The 17,735-nt window shown below is 38.5% G+C and overlaps 7 protein-coding genes and 1 non-coding gene across 10 annotated transcripts; 5 read left to right on the top strand and 3 right to left on the bottom strand.

Moving 5' to 3' along the window:
• Nucleotides 1-48: 48 nt before the first annotated feature.
• Nucleotides 49-1,414, top strand: BNAA01G06130D. Its single transcript, XM_013822836.3, has 3 exons — nt 49-367; nt 521-544; nt 908-1,414. Exons 1-3 carry the CDS (start codon nt 172-174, stop codon nt 1,207-1,209), a joined length of 522 nt encoding a protein of 173 aa, XP_013678290.1. The 5' UTR covers nt 49-171; the 3' UTR covers nt 1,210-1,414.
• A 401-nt stretch (nt 1,415-1,815) lies between these two features.
• Nucleotides 1,816-4,555, top strand: LOC106382831 (calmodulin-binding protein 60 F-like). Of its 3 annotated transcripts, XM_048780745.1 has the most exons (8): nt 1,817-2,040; nt 2,114-2,209; nt 2,378-2,453; nt 2,528-2,586; nt 2,669-3,144; nt 3,218-3,378; nt 3,458-3,664; nt 3,744-4,555. In XM_048780745.1, the coding sequence occupies exons 2-8, from the start codon at nt 2,118-2,120 to the stop codon at nt 4,293-4,295; spliced, it is 1,623 nt and encodes a 540-aa protein (XP_048636702.1). In that variant the 5' UTR covers nt 1,817-2,040; nt 2,114-2,117; the 3' UTR covers nt 4,296-4,555. The 3 variants fall into 3 exon arrangements, with proteins under 3 accessions (XP_013678394.2, XP_048636702.1, XP_013678499.2); XM_013822940.3 differs by having other exon boundaries at nt 1,816-2,209; XM_013823045.3 differs by lacking the exons at nt 1,817-2,040; nt 2,114-2,209 and having other exon boundaries at nt 2,388-2,453; nt 2,653-3,144.
• On the bottom strand, nt 4,509-6,603 carry LOC106382984 (alpha/beta hydrolase domain-containing protein 17B-like). The gene is made up of 5 exons (XM_013823126.3): nt 5,745-6,603; nt 5,622-5,658; nt 5,276-5,512; nt 5,138-5,185; nt 4,509-5,045 (listed from the first exon to the last, which is right to left on the bottom strand). Exons 1-5 carry the CDS (start codon nt 6,044-6,046, stop codon nt 4,785-4,787), a joined length of 885 nt encoding a protein of 294 aa, XP_013678580.2. The 5' UTR covers nt 6,047-6,603; the 3' UTR covers nt 4,509-4,784.
• A 1,743-nt stretch (nt 6,604-8,346) lies between these two features.
• LOC106383082 (chloroplast envelope membrane protein) lies at nt 8,347-10,751 on the bottom strand. The gene is made up of 7 exons (XM_013823223.3): nt 9,857-10,751; nt 9,688-9,773; nt 9,437-9,610; nt 9,196-9,310; nt 9,021-9,118; nt 8,753-8,888; nt 8,347-8,657 (listed from the first exon to the last, which is right to left on the bottom strand). The coding sequence occupies exons 1-7, from the start codon at nt 10,490-10,492 to the stop codon at nt 8,589-8,591; spliced, it is 1,314 nt and encodes a 437-aa protein (XP_013678677.2). The 5' UTR covers nt 10,493-10,751; the 3' UTR covers nt 8,347-8,588.
• A 28-nt stretch (nt 10,752-10,779) lies between these two features.
• On the top strand, nt 10,780-12,181 carry LOC106383157 (octanoyltransferase LIP2p, chloroplastic-like). Its single transcript, XM_013823315.3, has 4 exons — nt 10,780-11,003; nt 11,096-11,360; nt 11,434-11,584; nt 11,668-12,181. The coding sequence occupies exons 1-4, from the start codon at nt 10,888-10,890 to the stop codon at nt 11,982-11,984; spliced, it is 849 nt and encodes a 282-aa protein (XP_013678769.2). The 5' UTR covers nt 10,780-10,887; the 3' UTR covers nt 11,985-12,181.
• A 657-nt stretch (nt 12,182-12,838) lies between these two features.
• Nucleotides 12,839-14,032, top strand: LOC106383232 (ethylene-responsive transcription factor ERF015-like). The gene has a single exon (XM_022700432.2). The coding sequence runs from the start codon at nt 13,266-13,268 to the stop codon at nt 13,806-13,808; it is 543 nt and encodes a 180-aa protein (XP_022556153.2). The 5' UTR covers nt 12,839-13,265; the 3' UTR covers nt 13,809-14,032.
• A 112-nt stretch (nt 14,033-14,144) lies between these two features.
• On the bottom strand, nt 14,145-17,720 carry LOC106371859 (wall-associated receptor kinase-like 18). Its single transcript, XM_013811961.3, has 3 exons — nt 15,858-17,720; nt 15,648-15,758; nt 14,145-15,504 (listed from the first exon to the last, which is right to left on the bottom strand). Exons 1-3 carry the CDS (start codon nt 16,873-16,875, stop codon nt 14,267-14,269), a joined length of 2,367 nt encoding a protein of 788 aa, XP_013667415.3. The 5' UTR covers nt 16,876-17,720; the 3' UTR covers nt 14,145-14,266.
• TRNAR-UCU lies at nt 17,662-17,734 on the top strand. Its single transcript has one exon. It is a non-coding gene; the product is annotated as a tRNA-Arg (tRNA).
• The last annotated feature ends 1 nt before the right edge of the window (nt 17,735 follows it).

Raw genomic sequence — 17,735 nt, 5'->3', positions numbered from 1 at the left:
TCTGAACCCAACCCCATTGAAACGCTGTCGTTTAGCTGTTTCCCTCTCTATAGTTAGTTTCACACTCATCAGCTCTGTTTCTAAATCTACTTTCACACACTAAATCGCCATTGTTGCTGCACTTCCACCACTCTGATTCATTTCGATTGAGCTTTCTCTCTTTTTCTTGCTATGGCTCGTCGGTCTGGAGATTGCATGCGATGTCTGGTGATCTTCGCGGTGGTATCTGCTTTAGTAGTGTGTGGACCAGCTCTTTATTGGAGATTCAACAAAGGCTTCGTTGGATCATCCACTCGTAAGAGCTCTGTTTGTCCTCCTTGCGTCTGTGACTGCCCACCTCCTGTCTCTCTCCTCGAGATCGCTCCTGGTATGATTTCGTTTTTGATTGGATCTGAGTTTAAAGATTGGATCTTTCAATCAAGCTCCCTCTTTTAAATTCATTCTTTTCTTGTCTAAGGTGTAAGAACGAATCTCAGCTTGTGTATAGATTAACAAGTTGGTATTTTTTCTTTTTCTGCAGGGCTTGCGAATCTCACTGTTACAGGTTAGATCTTGATTCTGAGCTTGTTTTTGTCTAGCTACTTTGCGAGTGTTGTTGTTATGTTCTGTCAAGTTGTAAACATGGGTTGAGGAGTTTTCTTATCTGTTATTCCAAAGTCTTTACCTTTCTGATGTTTCCTGAGTCTTAGGCTTTTACGAGTTATTTGTAGAACTGAAGTTTTGATAATTTAGTAGCCATTAATCATCTCAATTTAAAGTTTCATTGCAGAACAGGCTAGTCACTTTGTCAGTGTTACTCTAATCGTTATCTTGCTGAATGACGTTTTCTGATGATTTATATAGAGTTATAGCTCTTGTATTCTCCTTTGAAGTAGTACGTTCATTCTCTAACTTGTGTTGTGAACAGATTGTGGAGGCGATGATCCGGAGCTCAAGCAGGAAATGGAGAAGCAGTTTGTGGACCTTCTGACCGAGGAGCTGAAGCTGCAAGAAGCAGTTGCTGATGAGCATAGCCGTCATATGAACGTTACACTCTTAGAAGCTAAGAGAGTTGCGTCTCAGTACCAAAAGGAAGCTGAGAAATGCAACGCCGCCACTGAGATCTGTGAGTCAGCTAGGGAGAGAGCTGAAGCTTTGTTGATCAAGGAGAGGAAGATCACTGCTTTGTGGGAGAAGAGAGCTCGTCAATCAGGTTGGGAAGGTGAGTAAAAAACTGATTGTCCGTTCTCATGACAAACCCTGAAGTGTTTTTGTCTGAGAAACCGAATTTTTTCAAGGAAAAGTCCTTTATGTTCCACGTTTCTCCATATATGTAGTCTTTTGTTTTTGCCTTTGGAATCGTAATGTAGCTAAAGAATGGCTTTGGCCTTGTATTGACTTCTCTTCAAATATATAATTGTTCATTTCTCTACCACTAAGTTTCACTTCTCTCATTAGTTAAAGAGGTTGGTTCTGTATCTTAAGTTTCATGTTCAGAAGAGTCTGTGAGTTGATCCGATTGCATTGCAGCTAGATTTGATGCCTGTCTGTGATATACTGTATTATGCTTTAACCTAAGGTCAAGAGGATAAAGAAACGTTGAAACTGGAGACATTTAATTCCTTAAAGACTCTTTCAAACGTGTCAAGACACGTTGAAAGTTTGTGAAGAGAGACAAAAGTGGAGATGTCAAACGCACTGAGTTTGACATAGTTTATGATCACGCGGTTTCGTGTTTTTCAAGATTCGTTTACATTCACAAAAACAGCTGTCTTTGTTTCTGTTCCTTTAGCGTCGGCCATTAAAGTATACTCTATTTTGCATTATTCTAAATATTCAAAGGGACATGATCCATAAAAGCTTTTAGATCTATACCATTAAAAGAACCAGATTTAGGTTCGTACACTCCATGTGGGTTGTAATAAACGATCCATAAAGAAAAGAAAAGAAAAGACATCTTTATACGACTTCGGTTCTAGATTCAACTAATCTCTGTGCTCTATTATTCTGTGAGTTTCTCTGAAGCTTCCTTGGTGTAGGACTTGTGCTCTTTTCTCCAACGTAGGGGAATTGCATTAAATTCGTATCTCCCTAGGCACAGAGATTGATAGCTTATCTTACCTTAAATGGAAAGTTCGATGAGGAAGAGAGGACACAATCAAGAGTATACAGATAACTTGTCAGAAGGCTCAGAACCAAAGAGACAGAAGAAGCTTCCAGCTTTGGCAAGGTAAGTCATACTTTACATGTGTTTCATGCATCGTAACTTAAATTGTCTTGGCTCTGATTATGAACTCCTTTGGAATTGGATAACCTTTCTGAGAGATGCTCATTAAGTATCTTGCATGTTCATCAAAATTGGTCAGAGGTTTTATTAAAACAAGAACTGTGTTTACAGTGTCATCGTGGAAGCTGTCAAGGTAGATAGTCTACAGAGGCTATGCTCCTCTTTGGAACCATTATTCCGCAGAATTGTGAGTTAATATTCTATTTCAAAGTTGAGTTTTCTCGTTAGACCAAAGCTTGATTATGGTGGGCCAATGGACAGGTTAGTGAAGAGGTGGAACGTGCCTTATCTAAGTTGGAGAGCTCCAAAACAACTCCAAGGTAGTTTCTCTAGTTATGTTACTATCTCGTATCTCCTTCCTTGGACTGGTTCCATGATCTTTACAGCTATTTGAGTTTTCAGCTCTCAAGAACCAAAGAAGATTCAAGGCCTTAATGGAAGAAACTTGCAAATTCGCTTCAGAACACGCATGCCTCCTCATTTATTCACAGGAGGGAAAGTCGAAGGAGAGCAGGGCTCAGCCGTTCACGTGGTCCTTACAGATGCAAACACAGGAAACGTTGTTCAAACGGGAGAAGATTCAACGGCAAAGCTGAACGTTGTCGTGTTAGATGGAGACTTCAACGATGAAGATTGGACGAGAGAACGTTTTGAGAGCTTTGTTGTGAAAGAGCGCCAAGGAAAAAGTCCCATATTGACTGGTCACATTCATGTGGTACTTAAGGAAGGCGTAGGAACTCTAGGAGAACTTTCTTTCACCGACAATTCGAGCTGGATAAGGAGCAGGAAGTTTAGGCTTGGTGTTAAGTCTGCGTCAGGGTTTCACATACGTGAAGCTAAGACTGAGCCTTTTGCTGTTAAAGATCATAGAGGAGAACGTGAGTTCCTTAATACTTTGGATATGAAAGGAGAAAGCCTATTGTTTATCTGAATCTTGGTTCTTTTTTGCAGTATACAAGAAACATTATCCACCGGTTTTACATGATGAAGTCTGGAGATTGGATAGAATAGCGAAAGGTGGAGTCCTACACAAGAAGCTAGTAAAATCTAACGTCATTACTGTTGAAGACTTTCTTAGGATACTTGTGAAGGAACCACAGAAGCTAAGAAGTGTATGTGCATCTCTAATACTTGTACTAAAGAAGTTACTGTGGTCTTGCTTTATAATCTTGGTGTTGTGTGTGTTTGCAGTTACTTGGGAGTGGAATGTCAAATAGAATGTGGGACAACACGGTGGAGCATGCAAAGACTTGTGTATTAGGTGGGAAGCTTTACGTTTATTACACAGAGCAGACACATAATAATACAGGAGTTGTCTTCAATCATATATATGAGTTCCAAGGCTTGATTGCTAATGATCACTTCTTGTCTCTAGAATCTCTTAACCATGACCAAAAGGTAAAGACATTTCTCTGTAAACTTAGCTTCTTACTCCCAGTATACATCTCTCTGAGCTGCTTTTGCAACTCTTTAACAGATATCTGCAGACATTATGGTGAAGGCTGCTTATGAGAACTGGCACAAAGCTGTTGAGTATGACGGTAAGCTGTTGAGTTGCTTACCAGAGGCAAAAAGAGCACAGAACCATCATCAGAATGTGAATAGCTACTCAGCGCTTCCTCAGCAACAGATACAGTATCCGTTTGTGCAACAGCCATGCAATCAGTTAGGAGACTACACATCTATGGAGGGTTCCTCAGTTTCAGGATCATACAATGGGGTAGACCGTGAAGATGTTTTCACAGAGGAAATTAGGGTGAGGAGTTCAGAGATGCTTGAGAGCGATGATATGCAGAAGTTGCTCAAGACATTTGGGATAGCAGGCGGGTTTACTCATATTGATGAGTCGTGTTACGGTTTTAACGATCGGTATGAAGCTCAGGTAGATAAGGGTTATGGGAGAGAACGAGGGAGAGGCTCAGGGAAAGCTGTGGTGGGTTGGCTTAAGCTTAAAGCTGCTTTGAGATGGGGTATCTTTATACGCAAGAAAGCTGCACAGAGGAGGCCTCAAGTTGTGGAGATTGACTAAGGAGAGCTGTAAATATTATGGGAGCTCTTTGTGAAAAAAGACCAATCTAGAGTTGTGACATAAAGAGAGTAATGGGACTTTGAAATGTAATGTTTTATTTGTTTGCTTGTTTGTGTTATGTTGTTTAATTGTTCCATCCTGGCATTGAACATTGGACTGGTCTATGTGATTACACACATCTTGTTCTCTATGAACTTCTCCTACAAGTAATGATGTTTTACAAAACCTCAAAGTTGGTGCTACATTACATTTTTCTGTTACATGAGACTGAACATCAAGCAAATAAACATGGCTACATTTTACAGTAACCACCTCCCTAGATTATATCTTTGTTCCACCACTGTATGTGGACCCTGTGTTTAGCATTTGGTTTTGATCTCACTAAGGAAATGACTCTCGTCAAGCTTTCCTTGAGTGTTCTGAGTTCAAAGCACATGGCAATGCACATAAAGGAATCTACCAATTGTCTTCTGATTCTGCTAACACATCCTACCTTTTCCGAAATCTCAAGCACCGGCTGTGCTTAGTCTCGGTGACACTAGGCTCATTGGTTAACTGTTTAGGTGGTGGATTGGTTAGAGATAGTTTCTCCATTGCGTTTATGAACTTTCGCAGGTGTTTAATGTACTCAGGGTACGTCTCCAGGTTGCAATGCCCTCCTCCTTTCACCCATAACGGATCATACTTCTCCTTGGCCAGCTCCCACAATCGCTTTCCGTGAGACAAATCCACTATATGATCCTTTGTTCCCTGCAGTTCAACCACACAATCAATCAGCACGTATCAACATAATGAAATGAAGACAGAATCTACAGTTGATTAATAAATTAAAGAGTACATACATGTATGACAAGAACTTTGGAGTTGACATGGCGAATCTTGTCTATGTTCTGCAATATAAATGAAGATCATGAGACCTTACCAGAGTATATAATATTTAGACTCCAACAAGACACATTCTTTGTGTGTTTTAGACTTACCTTGAAGATATCGAACCAGAGAGTCATTTTGACAGGATACAAGACTCTAATGCCAGAGAGAATGGCGCTGTGAAGAACAACTCCTCTCAGCCTCTTCAACCTTGAAGCCATGTGCAGCGTTGGCCCACTTCCTACAGACTGTCCATACAGTATCAGCTCCTCTTGCTTGATCCCATAATCGCTTCTCAAGCAGTTGTACACTGCCTCAATGTCGTAATATGTGTTGAACTCAGACGGCTATACCACCAAAAAAAAAACAAAATTTAAATCAGAAAAAAGCAAATAAAAATATGAAAATTAAATAAAGCTTTTGAAATTTAACTGATTTCTCTTTTTTTTTTTTTACCTTTCCTGTTGAAGCTCCATAGCCTGAATAGTCATAACTGTTTCAAAAATAATCTAATTAAAAATGTAAGAAACTAATAACAAAAAAGTTTTGAGATTTTTGTGATAATTATTTAGTATTTACCTCATGATGTTGACGCGAAGATGAGCACGCAGCTCGATGAAGAGCTCAACCATTTGGCCAAGATCAGCTGCGTTGCCATGAGAATAGAGAAGCGTGAATCTCGCAAAAGGGTGTCTCCAGAACGTAGCAACAACTTTATTACCGGACTTGGTGGTGAGCTGATGGACTTCCATGTTCATGTCTGGAGAGACTCCGGATAAGACCAGCTTCCCGGTCTCCTCGTCCTTCGATACTCCGTATGTTGCCGGATCAGGCGGGAAGAAGGCGAACTTGGCCGCCACATTTGATGTCACATTACCCATTTAATAAAATTCCCACAAGGAGAAGCTTTCAATGAAGAGAAGGAGAAAAAGCACAAACACAAAGCCTCCTTCTCTCTATGTCTAAAAATAAAATAAAACTTTGTTTTTTTTGGTTTTTGTTATGGTTTTGTTGTTTTTAGTGGGTTTGTTGTTTGTGTTAAAACTTCTAGAGAGAGAGGGAGAGGTAAAATGGAGGGAAGAAAATGGAGAGAAGGTTAGGAGGTGGAGGAGAGAAGGATAGGAACCGATCTTGGCGGGGGAAAGAAGAAGAAGAAGAAGATGATGAGTTGCATATGAAACCTAACTTCTTATAGACACCTCTTCGTTTTCTGTTAAAGTTGTGTTAATTATTACCTATGCATTTAATCTTAGGATTTAACTAATTAGGCTATTATAAATTCAAAGGAGAAATAGTTTTGACGTAAGCATTTTCTAACATATGCTCATCTCTTTAGCCTATTGTGAATCAATATTTAAGTACAAGTTGCATCTTCTGTTGTGTGTTTGTCATTACCAATTTTGGTCGTAGGCTATAAATCTTGTTTCGTATTAACTAAGAAGTTAGCTTATGTTCATCTGTGATTAGTAAGTATTGTAAACGAAAATGTTTAAAATACCTTGTGTTTTGTTTGAATAATCTGTTCATTTGATTATAATCAAATTTAATGTTGATATATCTGGTCATTTTAGTTAGGCCTCTTTCGCATTGAATTTTTTAGTCAAATACATTGAACTATATATCAACTAAAACTCGACATGTTTATTTCATTGATTCTACTTGTGCTTGGAAATTAGATTTACCCCTTTTTAATGATCATATTTTTGTTTTCTGACGAGTTTTTTTAACAAATGTTACACATGTTTATTTTATTTACACATAAGATTGAAGGGCTATGATTTGGTCAAAGGCTGCAAGTTAAAGGCCTTTAATGGAATTGCTGTCAGAGACTCAGACATTCCTCTATATTTTTTTTTGTTTCTTCTCTTCCTAGATCTCTATCTTTAATCACTACTGTTTTTCTCTTTTCATTTTGTCACGTTTTCAGTTTACAATTTCTTTGTCCCAGTATTTTTGTTTTGTTTTAAGTGCAATAAAAACAAAATAACAAAGGAGACATTTCCAGTTTGGACAACTCAATTTCTGACAATATTCTGTGTGCTTTGGAGTTTGTCAGCTTCAGATTTTGACCAACAAATTACGAGAGAAAATGGTGTAATGATACAAATAAATTAAACAAAATGATGAGGTTATAACTTATAATTGGGCAATGGCCCTTGAACCCCGCCATATTGAATGGGGAAGTTCGAGGTATATCAGTTAACTCTCTCTTGCATTCCTCATAGATAACTTTTTTACTGCAAAGGAATCTCACTCGTCCGATTAAGAGGTCTAGTGAAGCAATGTAAATATGCTAACCTAGTAAAAAAGTAGAATGCTAGCTAGTGATAGGTAGTGCATTTAATCATTAGTTTTGAATAACATGTAGTAAGATCTATGAAACATATCTAATACGTATGGCTTGGTTTAAAAATTACCCCATCCGTTCCCGAAAATAAAATGTTTTAGATTTCTTACTTGTACCACAAATATAGATTTTATATATGTTTAAAGTATTTTTTTATACTTTTAAGAAACATTAAATGAAAATATTTGAATTGATTAAATTTTATTGGTGAAAAATTATTAGAAAGTATGTAATAAAGTAAAAGAAAAAATAAATTATAAACATTTATTGAATTTTTAATAAACGTGAATGCTTTAGAAAATTTTATTTTCGGAAACAGAGTGAATATATTTTTGATGAGATCGCTAGTTTTAGATACATCATACATCATGTTTATAGACTTCTAATAGATTTTGATCTAGAGACGTTGTGTCACTTGTGAGCTGTGTATGACCTTCAAGGCTTCAACCACATGATTAAAACCATCTAATGATTTTAAATAATTTACTTTGGATACTGCTTTAGTTTTTTTTGTCAATCAAAACCTTACACATTCGCTTGGTCATCTTTCGAAACATTGTGCTTGGACCAAAAGAGAGAAAAAAGTGTTTTGGGTCAACAAAGGCATGAGAGTTTTGTGTGGAAGTTTGAGCTCTTAAAAACTTAATCCTATCATCAAATCAACCATCCAAAAAAGCCAAAGGCAAGTCAAAAGGTGACAAGACTTATAATTCTTTCACAACTTTTGTAATTTGTATCTTAAATCATTGGATATATATGTCCTACCAAAAAGATAATCATAAAATTTGAGAACTTAGCATATTGAAGATAATATTACAACTTCACAAGTATGCATAAAGCCAAAGCCCAAAGGGATTCTTTTGTAGGTTTGTTTATTGTGTACATGACAACGTACTGTTGGGAGAGCCCACAGACTTCTCTCAATTTTTTCACCGACAATTCAGCAAAAAAAAGAATCAAGATGACAAAAATAGCCTATCTTATGTGTGTATCTGAAATTTAATGAAGCTGAAGAATGGTTTGTGTCATAGCAACAGAGTACTTAAGAGGAGGGTTTTAATGGTGGATACTACTACTTAATGACGTTTCATCTCCTGGAAAATGTTGGAAACTCTCGGAGACAGTCTTGGAAGGAACTTGAACAGCTGCACAAGAGAAAGAGATAATGAGCAAAGAAGAAGAAACAAAAGGAGATACACAGAATGCAAAATAGAGGACACAAAAGGAGAAGAGAAGATACCCATAGCTTAACACAAGCGTCAATAACAACGGGGACGAGGCAGATGAAAATGGTTATAGTAGATTGCTCAACTTCAAGACCATAATGTTCCATTATTATCTCTAACAATGTCTCCCATCCAGATTCAGAATGGTACCTACAAAATGAAGCATTAAGTTATATACCTTCCCTGAACAACTGGTCATCAATAGCAGGTTACTAGAACTGAAACATCTTTAACTTTAACATTTGTTATGATCTTCCTTAATGCAATGATTAAGACATTTACCCCAAGAATATGTCGGTGATAAGGATGATGAGAAATGCTTTTCCCGTGTCTGAAATGTTGTTTATGATCTTGTATCCCGTAAACTTCAACAAGGCTACCTGAAAACATGTTAACACAATGGTCTTAACAGCTACTAGCTTGAAATGAAACTTAAAATGTCATAACAAAGACTTACTCTACCCTGATTGGCGTACAAAAGAACGAAGAGTGAGATCCCAAACACCATATCAGACCATATGTTGGCAAATGCTTTCCGGTTCTCTAATCTCCACTCCTCTCGCAGCTCCAAGCTGTTGAAATAAACGAAAGGATAGGAAATGAACTATCTTCGCATAACATATCAAGATGAGAGTTTTCAACACTCAAAACATCAAAAGAAACTAAAAACTGTGGCGTAAGTTTGTTGTGTCTCTTACGCTTTACCACGCAACTCCCACCATAAGTCATCATCAGAAAGAGGAGGAGTTTTGCCAATCTCCACTTCAAGACGGTACCTAGCTTTTTCTCTATTCAGTTCCTTTACCATCTCTAGCTTTTGGCTTCGTCTCACATCAAGCGTCTGGGCAGCAAGTGGTACAGTCTTTACATATCTGTAAGTAAATAAGGCACATGCTAAACAATCAAACTAGGAACAAACACAATGTAAATGAAGAAATAAAGATATCACCTGTCTAAAAAGGGCATGAGTAGATAATCATGAGCTAGAAAGTCCAATGCCCATGGTATGAGGATCAACACCGCCAAAAACTTAGCCTGCAAAGAGTTACAATGAGCATTGACAACACAAGTAACAAGAAGCATATGTTATAATTGCAAGATGTAAGAACATAACTCACAGATTTTGAAGATGCATAACGAAACACACGGTCTTCGTATAGAATATCTTCCTCCTCTACTCCTAAAACCATATCCCTCACCATTTTAACCAACCCTCTCTCCGGAACAGTCAACTCATCAAGCTCTGATCTGTCTTCACTTCCCTCGTCTCCTCCTCGGCTCCAAGACTCAACTAAACTGTCATCTGAATCCACAATCCAATCCTCCCACTTCTTGCTCACATCCCCAACGCTATTATCACCAATCTCCTCCTGACCTTCCCGTAGCTCCACGATGGCCTCTGCTCGTCTCTTCCAAGTCTCGAATTTCTCTTCATCAGACATCTCATCATCCTTCTCAAGCTCATCCGTCTCGTCAACGATCTCGTCGTCTCTCAAACCAAGCCAGTTCCCATCATCGTCAAAGAAAAACCTCTGCCACCAGCTTCTTCTCCTCTTGTTATTACCCGTGTGACTATCTTCCTTCTCCGCACTGGGAACGAATCTCCAAAGCTTCTTCCTTCTCTTACCCCGCAACGAAATCGACTGAAAGCGATTATAACCAAGAGAGATTGGAGATGATGAAGCAAGAACTGAGTGTTGGCTAGTGAACGATAAGCAGTTGCATAAGACCAAAGACGAGCTCATCAAGGACATGAATCAAACCCAACATTGTTTGAACTGTAATCTAAGTTAGCAAAACAGAATCTTCAACGAAACCCATCATAGTTCTTTGTGAAAGTCGACAACTTTACAATCCTTAAGCACAGAACTCAGTGAAGAACCTCCGAACAGATAAGAAACAGAGGTTTTCCGAGAAAGTTACCGAAATAGAGAAGCAGATGGCAGGACCAAACGATAGATAAAGCCACTCTCTTTTCTTTGTTATCGTCTTCTTAACACGTAATATATCTCTTATCCACAAGATTGCTCTTTCGTTTCAAATATATAAATAAAAAAATTATTTTTAAGTCAAAATTGTAATTACTCTTTTCTTATTGGCTAGAAACTGAATTTTCAGACAAAAGCAAGTTTCAACTAACATCAGTGTTATGGAGTCACTTCATCGAGTAGAAACACTACTCTCTGGGCTCCATCATTGCCCTCGTACGAGCGCCAACAGAAACAGAGTATTCAGATCCGTGAAGGTCTTCAGCAACCCAAGAAAGTAAAGTCTCGATATTTTTTTCTTTGAGGCATTTTCACGAACACCTTAAGTGCAATCACCATCAATTTTATAAAAACCCTTTTTTCTGTCAGGTGTCAGTGTTTTGATCTACACGACAAGTTGGTTCCGTACAAGAAAGCTTGGACATGGCAGAAACGCATCGTCGAGGAGAAAAAGACACTGATTGATAGAAACCAAGACTGTCCTGACACTGTGATTTCATTACAACACTCTCCTGTTTACACAATGGGGACTGGCAGCTCAGAGGATTATCTCAATTTCGACGTAAAGGATGCTCCTTTCGATGTGTATCGAACTGAGCGTGGTGGTGAAGTCACTTACCATGGTCCTGGTCAGGTAACTAATGTCAAGTTTCTTTGTTGTCCTATGAGTTCTTCAAGCTAATGAATGTGATTGTTGAACAATGTAGCTAGTTATGTATCCTATAATCAATCTTCGGAATCACGAGATGGATCTTCATTGGTACCTCAGGACACTTGAAGAGGTTGTCATTAATGTTCTTTCCTCTGCTTTCTCTATCAAAGCTTCACGTGTTGATGGTTTAACTGGAGTTTGGGTTGGTATGTCTTGAAACACGCAACATTGTCTTTTAGACTTTTGTAGTGTATTTTGATCTTGTTTTTGGTTTGCTAATGTTATGTAGGCAACCAAAAAGTGGCGGCTATTGGTATTCGTGTGTCGAAATGGATAACGTATCATGGTCTGGCGCTTAATGTTACTACTGATTTAACGCCGTTCAACTCGATAGTTCCGTGTGGGATTAGAGATAGACAAGTTGGGAGCATAAAGGGTTTACTTGAAGATGGAGAACATGGAACGGTTGGTGATTTGAGGTTGATAGATATAGCTCATGAGTCTTTGCTTAAGGAGTTCTCTGAAGTTTTCCAGCTTCAGATTGAAAAGCAAACAGTTTCAGATCTTGATATTCTGAATGCTGAGATTTTCAAAGGATTGGAGTGACAAAAAGTCTTGCAATCTCTGTAACATTCTTGTAATGTTTTTAACATAAAGATCTTATCCACAGTAAAAGGTTTATTGGTAGTTTGTGACATTGTCTGATTTTTGTAGATTTTTGTATGAGATTGGTCTCTCTCTACTTCTCTTTTGCATTGTTATGATTTGTGAGATGGCTTGAAAAGAAGTGTTTGGATGCAGGACTCATGAAATCCTAGGCAATAAAATGAATGATAGAAACTCAGATACATCATACATGGAAGATGGCAGTAGTTTAGAAAAGATAGTTAAAAAAAACTAATTACAAACCAAGTTTGGTGAATTAAAAGGATAGCCACAATATCCAGAAGCCAGAGATTTTGGTGAAGGGTCACTTGCTCAGCAGAGATATTTTCATTACTAGTTGATATTTCTTTTATGCATACCTGTCTTTTTGCAGCTTGCAGTTTGCTGATGGAGATCAGTGTGCTATGTATGACGATCAACTATCATCAACGGTCTCATTGCGGAGCAATCCAGGTAATAGTAGAAGATTCTCCAACTGAAGTACAACATTAAACTTTAGTGCCTTGACCCTTGAGTAATGAAGTACATAATAGCACAGTAAAGATTATAAGATCCTAGTTAATGTTTCCAACCTTAGAAGATTTGCAGGCAATCTTACCTTTTTTCTTGGCTCTTTCCCATTTTACAGTTTGAATAGTTCTTTCCATTTCAAGGTTGTTAGGCTTGGTTCCTCAGATCACATGAATACAAGAAGTGTAGCTCAGTTTCCAGGACTATCTTCCACTTAAGGTATCTTTTTAACGCTCACTGGACTTGGATCAAAAGTTTCCATCAAAAGATGTCAGTCTACATTAATGCTTTTACAGATTATCTGGCTGACACATGGAATAAAACTGAAGCTCTTATCTAGCCTTTGGACTGATCTCATAATATCTCCAGAAATTGTGGTGGTTCTTACTCGTGTCTCAACTTCAGGAAAGAAACGGACATCTGACTTGTAACAAACCAGTAGGTTCTTCCCCTCCTACTTTCTTTTTTGCGGTGTCTCTCTTTAAAAAAACGTATGCTTGACAGATATCTTGTCAGTCGATACCTCGAGGTCTCTGCTATCCTGGCACAACAGCAGCTTCTTCGATGCCACGTGCTGTTGACAAACATGGCGTGCCTCTTCACTCCATCTCCACCTGCTCCATAGTTCAACACAAATGTTCTTTCTGCCTTTCTACTTGTGCATAAAGCTGTTTACACACTATTCTTAAGAAATCTGCTTCTGTTAGGGACATGATGCCACCCTCTACTCCTAAATCTCCTTTACTAGAAGAAGCTCATGAAGATGGAAGGTTTAAATGCTATAGGGGTGTCAGAAAGAGGTCATGGGGCAAGTGGGTGTCTGAGATCAGAGTTCCAAGGACTGCAAGACGGATATGGCTAGGTTCATATGATGATCCAGAGAAGGCGGCTCGTGCCTATGATGCAGCTTTGTTCTGCATTAGGGGTGAGAAGGGAGTTTTCAATTTCCCCACTAGTGAAAAGCCTCAGCTTCCTGAAGGTTCTGTCAGGCCTCTGTCCAAGCTTGACATACAGACAATAGCAACAAACTATGCTTCATCAGTTGTATCTGTGCCTTCCACTACCATACCAATCCCGGCAACAGATCAGGTTTCTGCATCCCCGGATGTAGCTGTTTCTACTGAGATTATGGAGATGGCTGATGAACATTATCTCCCAGTGGATGCAAGTGTAGAATCAATATTCTCAGTAGAAGACTTGCAGCTGGACAATTTCCTCATGATGGACATTGACTGGATAGACGATCTAGTCTGATGGTTAGTCACTTTTAGCTTTAATATGGTTTAACTATTAGCTATCTCTGTCCCTCTAGCTACTTATTTGTGAGTATATACTTGCATCCTTGTCTTTAAACTTGTTTTGTTTTAGCATGCAGATGCAGTTTGTTTTTCATTTGCCTGTCTGTACTTCTTTTTTTCTCTATGTCTTCCAAGATGTTAGCATGAATGAAATGATTAGGAGTTGGCGTCCACGCTTAATCTTCTGTTGTATGTATACCATCACAGTTAAGTTACATATAAACTCAACTACATGTCAACCGAAAATTATAAATACATAACCTCAAACACACACAAATACAAAGACAATGTCTTAAATTCAAAGCGAAAACTCAGAAGTTACAACTTATAGTCTTACCTTTTTTTACTACTAGTACGTTTTTCACAAGATTGTCAAATTTATTCACCGTTACTAGTTACTACATTCTGTTTGAGTCACCATGTCAAACGAGGAAAAAGTGGTTCAATATCTGAAGAAGAAGGTGAAGCATCAATACCAAAGGCTGGAGCAGTCACGCCAACGCTCCAAGAATCATCTCCCTTGTTTATCATATTTCTAACTTCTTCTTCTTCTTCCTCCTCTTCATCTTCTTCATCAATGTGAATATGCACCTTGGAATCCTCAGGAGTAGAACATATCCTCTCCAACTCCGTAAAAACTTCTCTCATATTTGGACGTTTCTTTCCCTTCGAGCTCAAGCACTTCAGCGCCAGATTTGCCATTGCAGTTATTTGTTCCATTTTGCAATCATCTTTTATCCGAGCATCCATAATATCAGAAAGTCTCCTCTCTTTCATTGCAACCTTGAAATGCTCTGCCAAGCTTATTATTTCTTGAGTGTTTTGTAACATTACAACAGGTTTATCTCCAGTAATAAGTTCGGCTAGGATGACTCCAAAGCTGTAAACATCGCTCTTATCTGTATACTGGCTGGACCGGTAATACTCTGGATCCACATACCCAACCGTACCTGATACAACCGTTGTCCAATGAGTTTGATCTATGGTTATTGACCTTGATGTTCCGAAATCAGCCACCTTGGCTCGGTACTTCTCGTCTAATAATATGTTTGTCGACTTGATATCTCTGTGATAAATTGGTGAACTTGCAGAAGTATGAAGATAAGAAAGAGCTCCAGCAACGTCCACAGCAATGCGTAGACGCATTCCCCAAATCATAGCGTAATCATCAGACTCTTCATGAATATGCTTGAAAAGGTTTCCGTTAATGATGAACTCGTAAACCAGCATAGGAACTTCTGTCTCAAGACAACAACCCAAGAGTTTGACTACATGTCTATGGTTGATCTGGGAGAGAATCACCACCTCGTTGATGAACTCTTGTAGTTTGTCTTCATCTATAACTTTGGATTTCTTGACTGCAACGGTCCTACCATCTAGGAGCATACCTTTGTACACAGTGCCTTGACCTCCATGTCCAAGAACTCTGTTCTCGCTGAAGTTTTCAGTTGCTTTCTTTAGCTCTCTGGAGCTAAAGATTCTTGTCGTTTCGACATTGCCTTCTCTTGTGTTCAACTTTTGTTGCAACAGTAGTCCCCCATTACGTTTAAAGAACTTCTTCTTCCTCTTTTCCATCCTTTTCTTTATTAGAAACTTTCTCAACCACCAAACTCCACCAACTAAGGCTAAGGCACCAAAAGCTGCACTCACCCCTACGAACCAACCGCACACAAATGTATTTAAAAATATACAATATTTGTTACTAAAAATATATTCTATATCCTTCTATAGTTGATCCATCAATTTGCTTATAAAATCTTTTAAGTTTTGAGACTCAGGCTTGGGGAAAACTCACCTAATACTATTGCTTTGGTTTTATCAGCACTGCATTGAAAGCTCCCAATGGTATTCTCACAAGTGCCTCCTTTTCCACATATTTCGGGTATAGTTTTACATTCGTCAATGTCTGAATCGTGACGTTATAATCAAATGATGACAACAAAGAACAATCTATAAACATCAATAAATGATTTATAAAAACTCAATCCACAAAATATTTACTGACCTTCACATCCTTTCTTATCGTATGGGTTGCCCTTGTAACCTTTGTTACACTCACAATTTGCATAAATTATCCCAGATATGGTGCTCTTTCCGCACGTACAATTTGTCTCAGAGTAAGTGGTTGAATCTTTTCCTAACTGGCAGTTCAAGGACTTGAGGAACGAAGTCTTATTCGTCTGGATCACCCATCCTAGAGTAACCGTGGCATATCTCTTATGAAATAGCTCTTGTGGTTTAGTGCTATTGGACAAATCGTAGACTTCATCCGTCAAGAACGCAACTCTACAACTTGCCGAGTTCTCATCATTACTCGTTATATTGATACCAACAACTTGTTGAGGCTCGCTTAGTCCAACCCGACAACATCCGTTACCATCACATTCTATTTCTTTTGCATCTTCTTCGGTACACTCCCCGTCGTTGTAAATATCCGGAAAAAGGTCGACAAAGCACTCCGTTTTCTTGAGAAAAGGGATGTTGTTGATCATATGAGAGTCTCTTCTCGTGTTGCAGTTCAACTCGCACACCACCGTGTTGGGTTTTATTTGTGTCAACGACACTCTGCTGTTGCAACCAAGCGCGACTAGGCTGTTTTGGTCGTCAATGAAAAAAGGGCTACCGGTCAAGTTCATTATCAGTTCTTCTCCGGTCTTGTTTCCATCTTTGGGACATCCTGTTGATATTGTCGGAATTTTGACACGAACTGAACCGTACCGTCTAGAAGTCTCCAACAAACCATTCCTATAATCTGTTCTTGGATTAGGAAGAGTGATACTCACAACATCGAGATCAAATGATGAAAGGACAGGGACGAGCTTTCTTGAAGTAGGGGTCTCTTTGCATTCAATTTTGTAATGTTCGTCCAGATAGCAATCTTTTCCGATTCCAAAAGGGAAAGGGATCGCGATACCTCCACAATCATGCAGGCAATCTGAAGCAGCGAGACCTGCGGTATAAAGGATTGTCAGCTTGAAGAGAATCAAGAAGAGATAATAGTTTGTATTTTTGTAGCTCATCATGTTTTCTCTACTACTTCTTTAGCATATGGCCTTGGTGAATGGAGACCGAGGATAAACTTCATCCCACTAATGGTCTTCTTCATCTTTGAATATTTTATTGCTACATCTCATTGTTTTTCCTTGCTTAAGATCAATAATATGTCGGGAAGCTTTACTTTTGGTTTTAATATGGTGTAAATAGCTTAAAACTTAAAGTGGTGATCACCGCTTTTTGTTTTTCCTTTTGCAAATAATAAAGAATGTTCATGCACCATAAAGGATGAATATTTTGCTTTTATAGTCTCAATGCACCACATGCATTTTCTTTGTTGCAAAAGTCACGTTCATATAAAACCCAAAAGTAAGCTTTCCGACACATTATTGATCTTAAGCAAGAAAAACAATGATCTAGCAATAAAATATTCAAAATATGAAGAAGACCATTAGTGATGATCATTTACTTTTGCATAGAAGGAAATGATCGCTGTGAAGCCATTAGTGCCTAAAGGATGAATATTTTGCTTTTATAGTCTCAATGCTTCATCGTGGAGTTGTTCCGACACCAATAGCTTCAGCTTATTGCCGAGCTCAAAGTTTGGGGGAGAAGAGAATGATTTTGCCATTGTATGAAGGCTAAGAAATCTCATAAAACATACAATATAATGTTCATTAGGCCGTGGGTGCTTGCTGTTATTTCTGTTGATCTCCAAGTTTACGCGGGAAGAGAAAGAACTTGCCATTATAACGAACTTTACTATCGTAGTACATTACGTAGAAAATTTGAACTCATGAAAAGGTAAACAACAAGCACCCATGGCCTAATGGATAAGGCGCTTGACTTCTAATCAAGCGATTGTGGGTTCGAGTCCCACTGGGTGTGT

The sequence above is a fragment of the Brassica napus genome, chromosome A1 (assembly GCF_020379485.1).
Source record: "Brassica napus cultivar Da-Ae chromosome A1, Da-Ae, whole genome shotgun sequence".
Lineage (NCBI taxonomy): Eukaryota > Viridiplantae > Streptophyta > Magnoliopsida > Brassicales > Brassicaceae > Brassica > Brassica napus.
The sequence above is the reverse complement of the archived record's forward strand: the minus strand, read 5'-3'. Positions and strand labels throughout refer to the sequence as shown.

What these genes read in the sequence shown, in the direction of transcription:
- BNAA01G06130D (XM_013822836.3), top strand. Translation starts at nt 172, where the DNA reads ATGGCTCGTCGGTCTGGAGATTGCATGCGATGTCTGGTGATCTTCGCG. An exon ending in TCTCCTCGAGATCGCTCCTG is followed by an intron (nt 368 to 520) that starts GTATGATTTCGT and finishes CTTTTTCTGCAG; the next exon opens with GGCTTGCGAATCTCACTGTT. An exon ending in TGCGAATCTCACTGTTACAG is followed by an intron (nt 545 to 907) that starts GTTAGATCTTGA and finishes TGTTGTGAACAG; the next exon opens with ATTGTGGAGGCGATGATCCG.
- LOC106382831 (XM_013822940.3), top strand. Translation starts at nt 2,106, where the DNA reads ATGGAAAGTTCGATGAGGAAGAGAGGACACAATCAAGAGTATACAGAT. An exon ending in AAGCTTCCAGCTTTGGCAAG is followed by an intron (nt 2,210 to 2,377) that starts GTAAGTCATACT and finishes CTGTGTTTACAG; the next exon opens with TGTCATCGTGGAAGCTGTCA. An exon ending in AACCATTATTCCGCAGAATT is followed by an intron (nt 2,454 to 2,527) that starts GTGAGTTAATAT and finishes GCCAATGGACAG; the next exon opens with GTTAGTGAAGAGGTGGAACG.
- LOC106383232 (XM_022700432.2), top strand. Translation starts at nt 13,266, where the DNA reads ATGATGCCACCCTCTACTCCTAAATCTCCTTTACTAGAAGAAGCTCAT.
- LOC106383157 (XM_013823315.3), top strand. Translation starts at nt 10,888, where the DNA reads ATGGAGTCACTTCATCGAGTAGAAACACTACTCTCTGGGCTCCATCAT. An exon ending in GTCTTCAGCAACCCAAGAAA is followed by an intron (nt 11,004 to 11,095) that starts GTAAAGTCTCGA and finishes TTTTTCTGTCAG; the next exon opens with GTGTCAGTGTTTTGATCTAC. An exon ending in CTTACCATGGTCCTGGTCAG is followed by an intron (nt 11,361 to 11,433) that starts GTAACTAATGTC and finishes TGAACAATGTAG; the next exon opens with CTAGTTATGTATCCTATAAT.
- LOC106383082 (XM_013823223.3), bottom strand. Translation starts at nt 10,492, where the DNA reads ATGTCCTTGATGAGCTCGTCTTTGGTCTTATGCAACTGCTTATCGTTC. An exon ending in GTTATGCATCTTCAAAATCT is followed by an intron (nt 9,774 to 9,856) that starts GTGAGTTATGTT and finishes AACTCTTTGCAG; the next exon opens with GCTAAGTTTTTGGCGGTGTT. An exon ending in TGGGAGTTGCGTGGTAAAGC is followed by an intron (nt 9,311 to 9,436) that starts GTAAGAGACACA and finishes TTATTTCAACAG; the next exon opens with CTTGGAGCTGCGAGAGGAGT.
- LOC106371859 (XM_013811961.3), bottom strand. Translation starts at nt 16,875, where the DNA reads ATGATGAGCTACAAAAATACAAACTATTATCTCTTCTTGATTCTCTTC. An exon ending in CGATAAGAAAGGATGTGAAG is followed by an intron (nt 15,759 to 15,857) that starts GTCAGTAAATAT and finishes GTCACGATTCAG; the next exon opens with ACATTGACGAATGTAAAACT. An exon ending in AACCAAAGCAATAGTATTAG is followed by an intron (nt 15,505 to 15,647) that starts GTGAGTTTTCCC and finishes GTTGGTTCGTAG; the next exon opens with GGGTGAGTGCAGCTTTTGGT.
- LOC106382984 (XM_013823126.3), bottom strand. Translation starts at nt 6,046, where the DNA reads ATGGGTAATGTGACATCAAATGTGGCGGCCAAGTTCGCCTTCTTCCCG. An exon ending in ATGGAGCTTCAACAGGAAAG is followed by an intron (nt 5,513 to 5,621) that starts GTAAAAAAAAAA and finishes TTGGTGGTATAG; the next exon opens with CCGTCTGAGTTCAACACATA. An exon ending in CCAAAGTTCTTGTCATACAT is followed by an intron (nt 5,046 to 5,137) that starts GTATGTACTCTT and finishes GTTGAACTGCAG; the next exon opens with GGAACAAAGGATCATATAGT.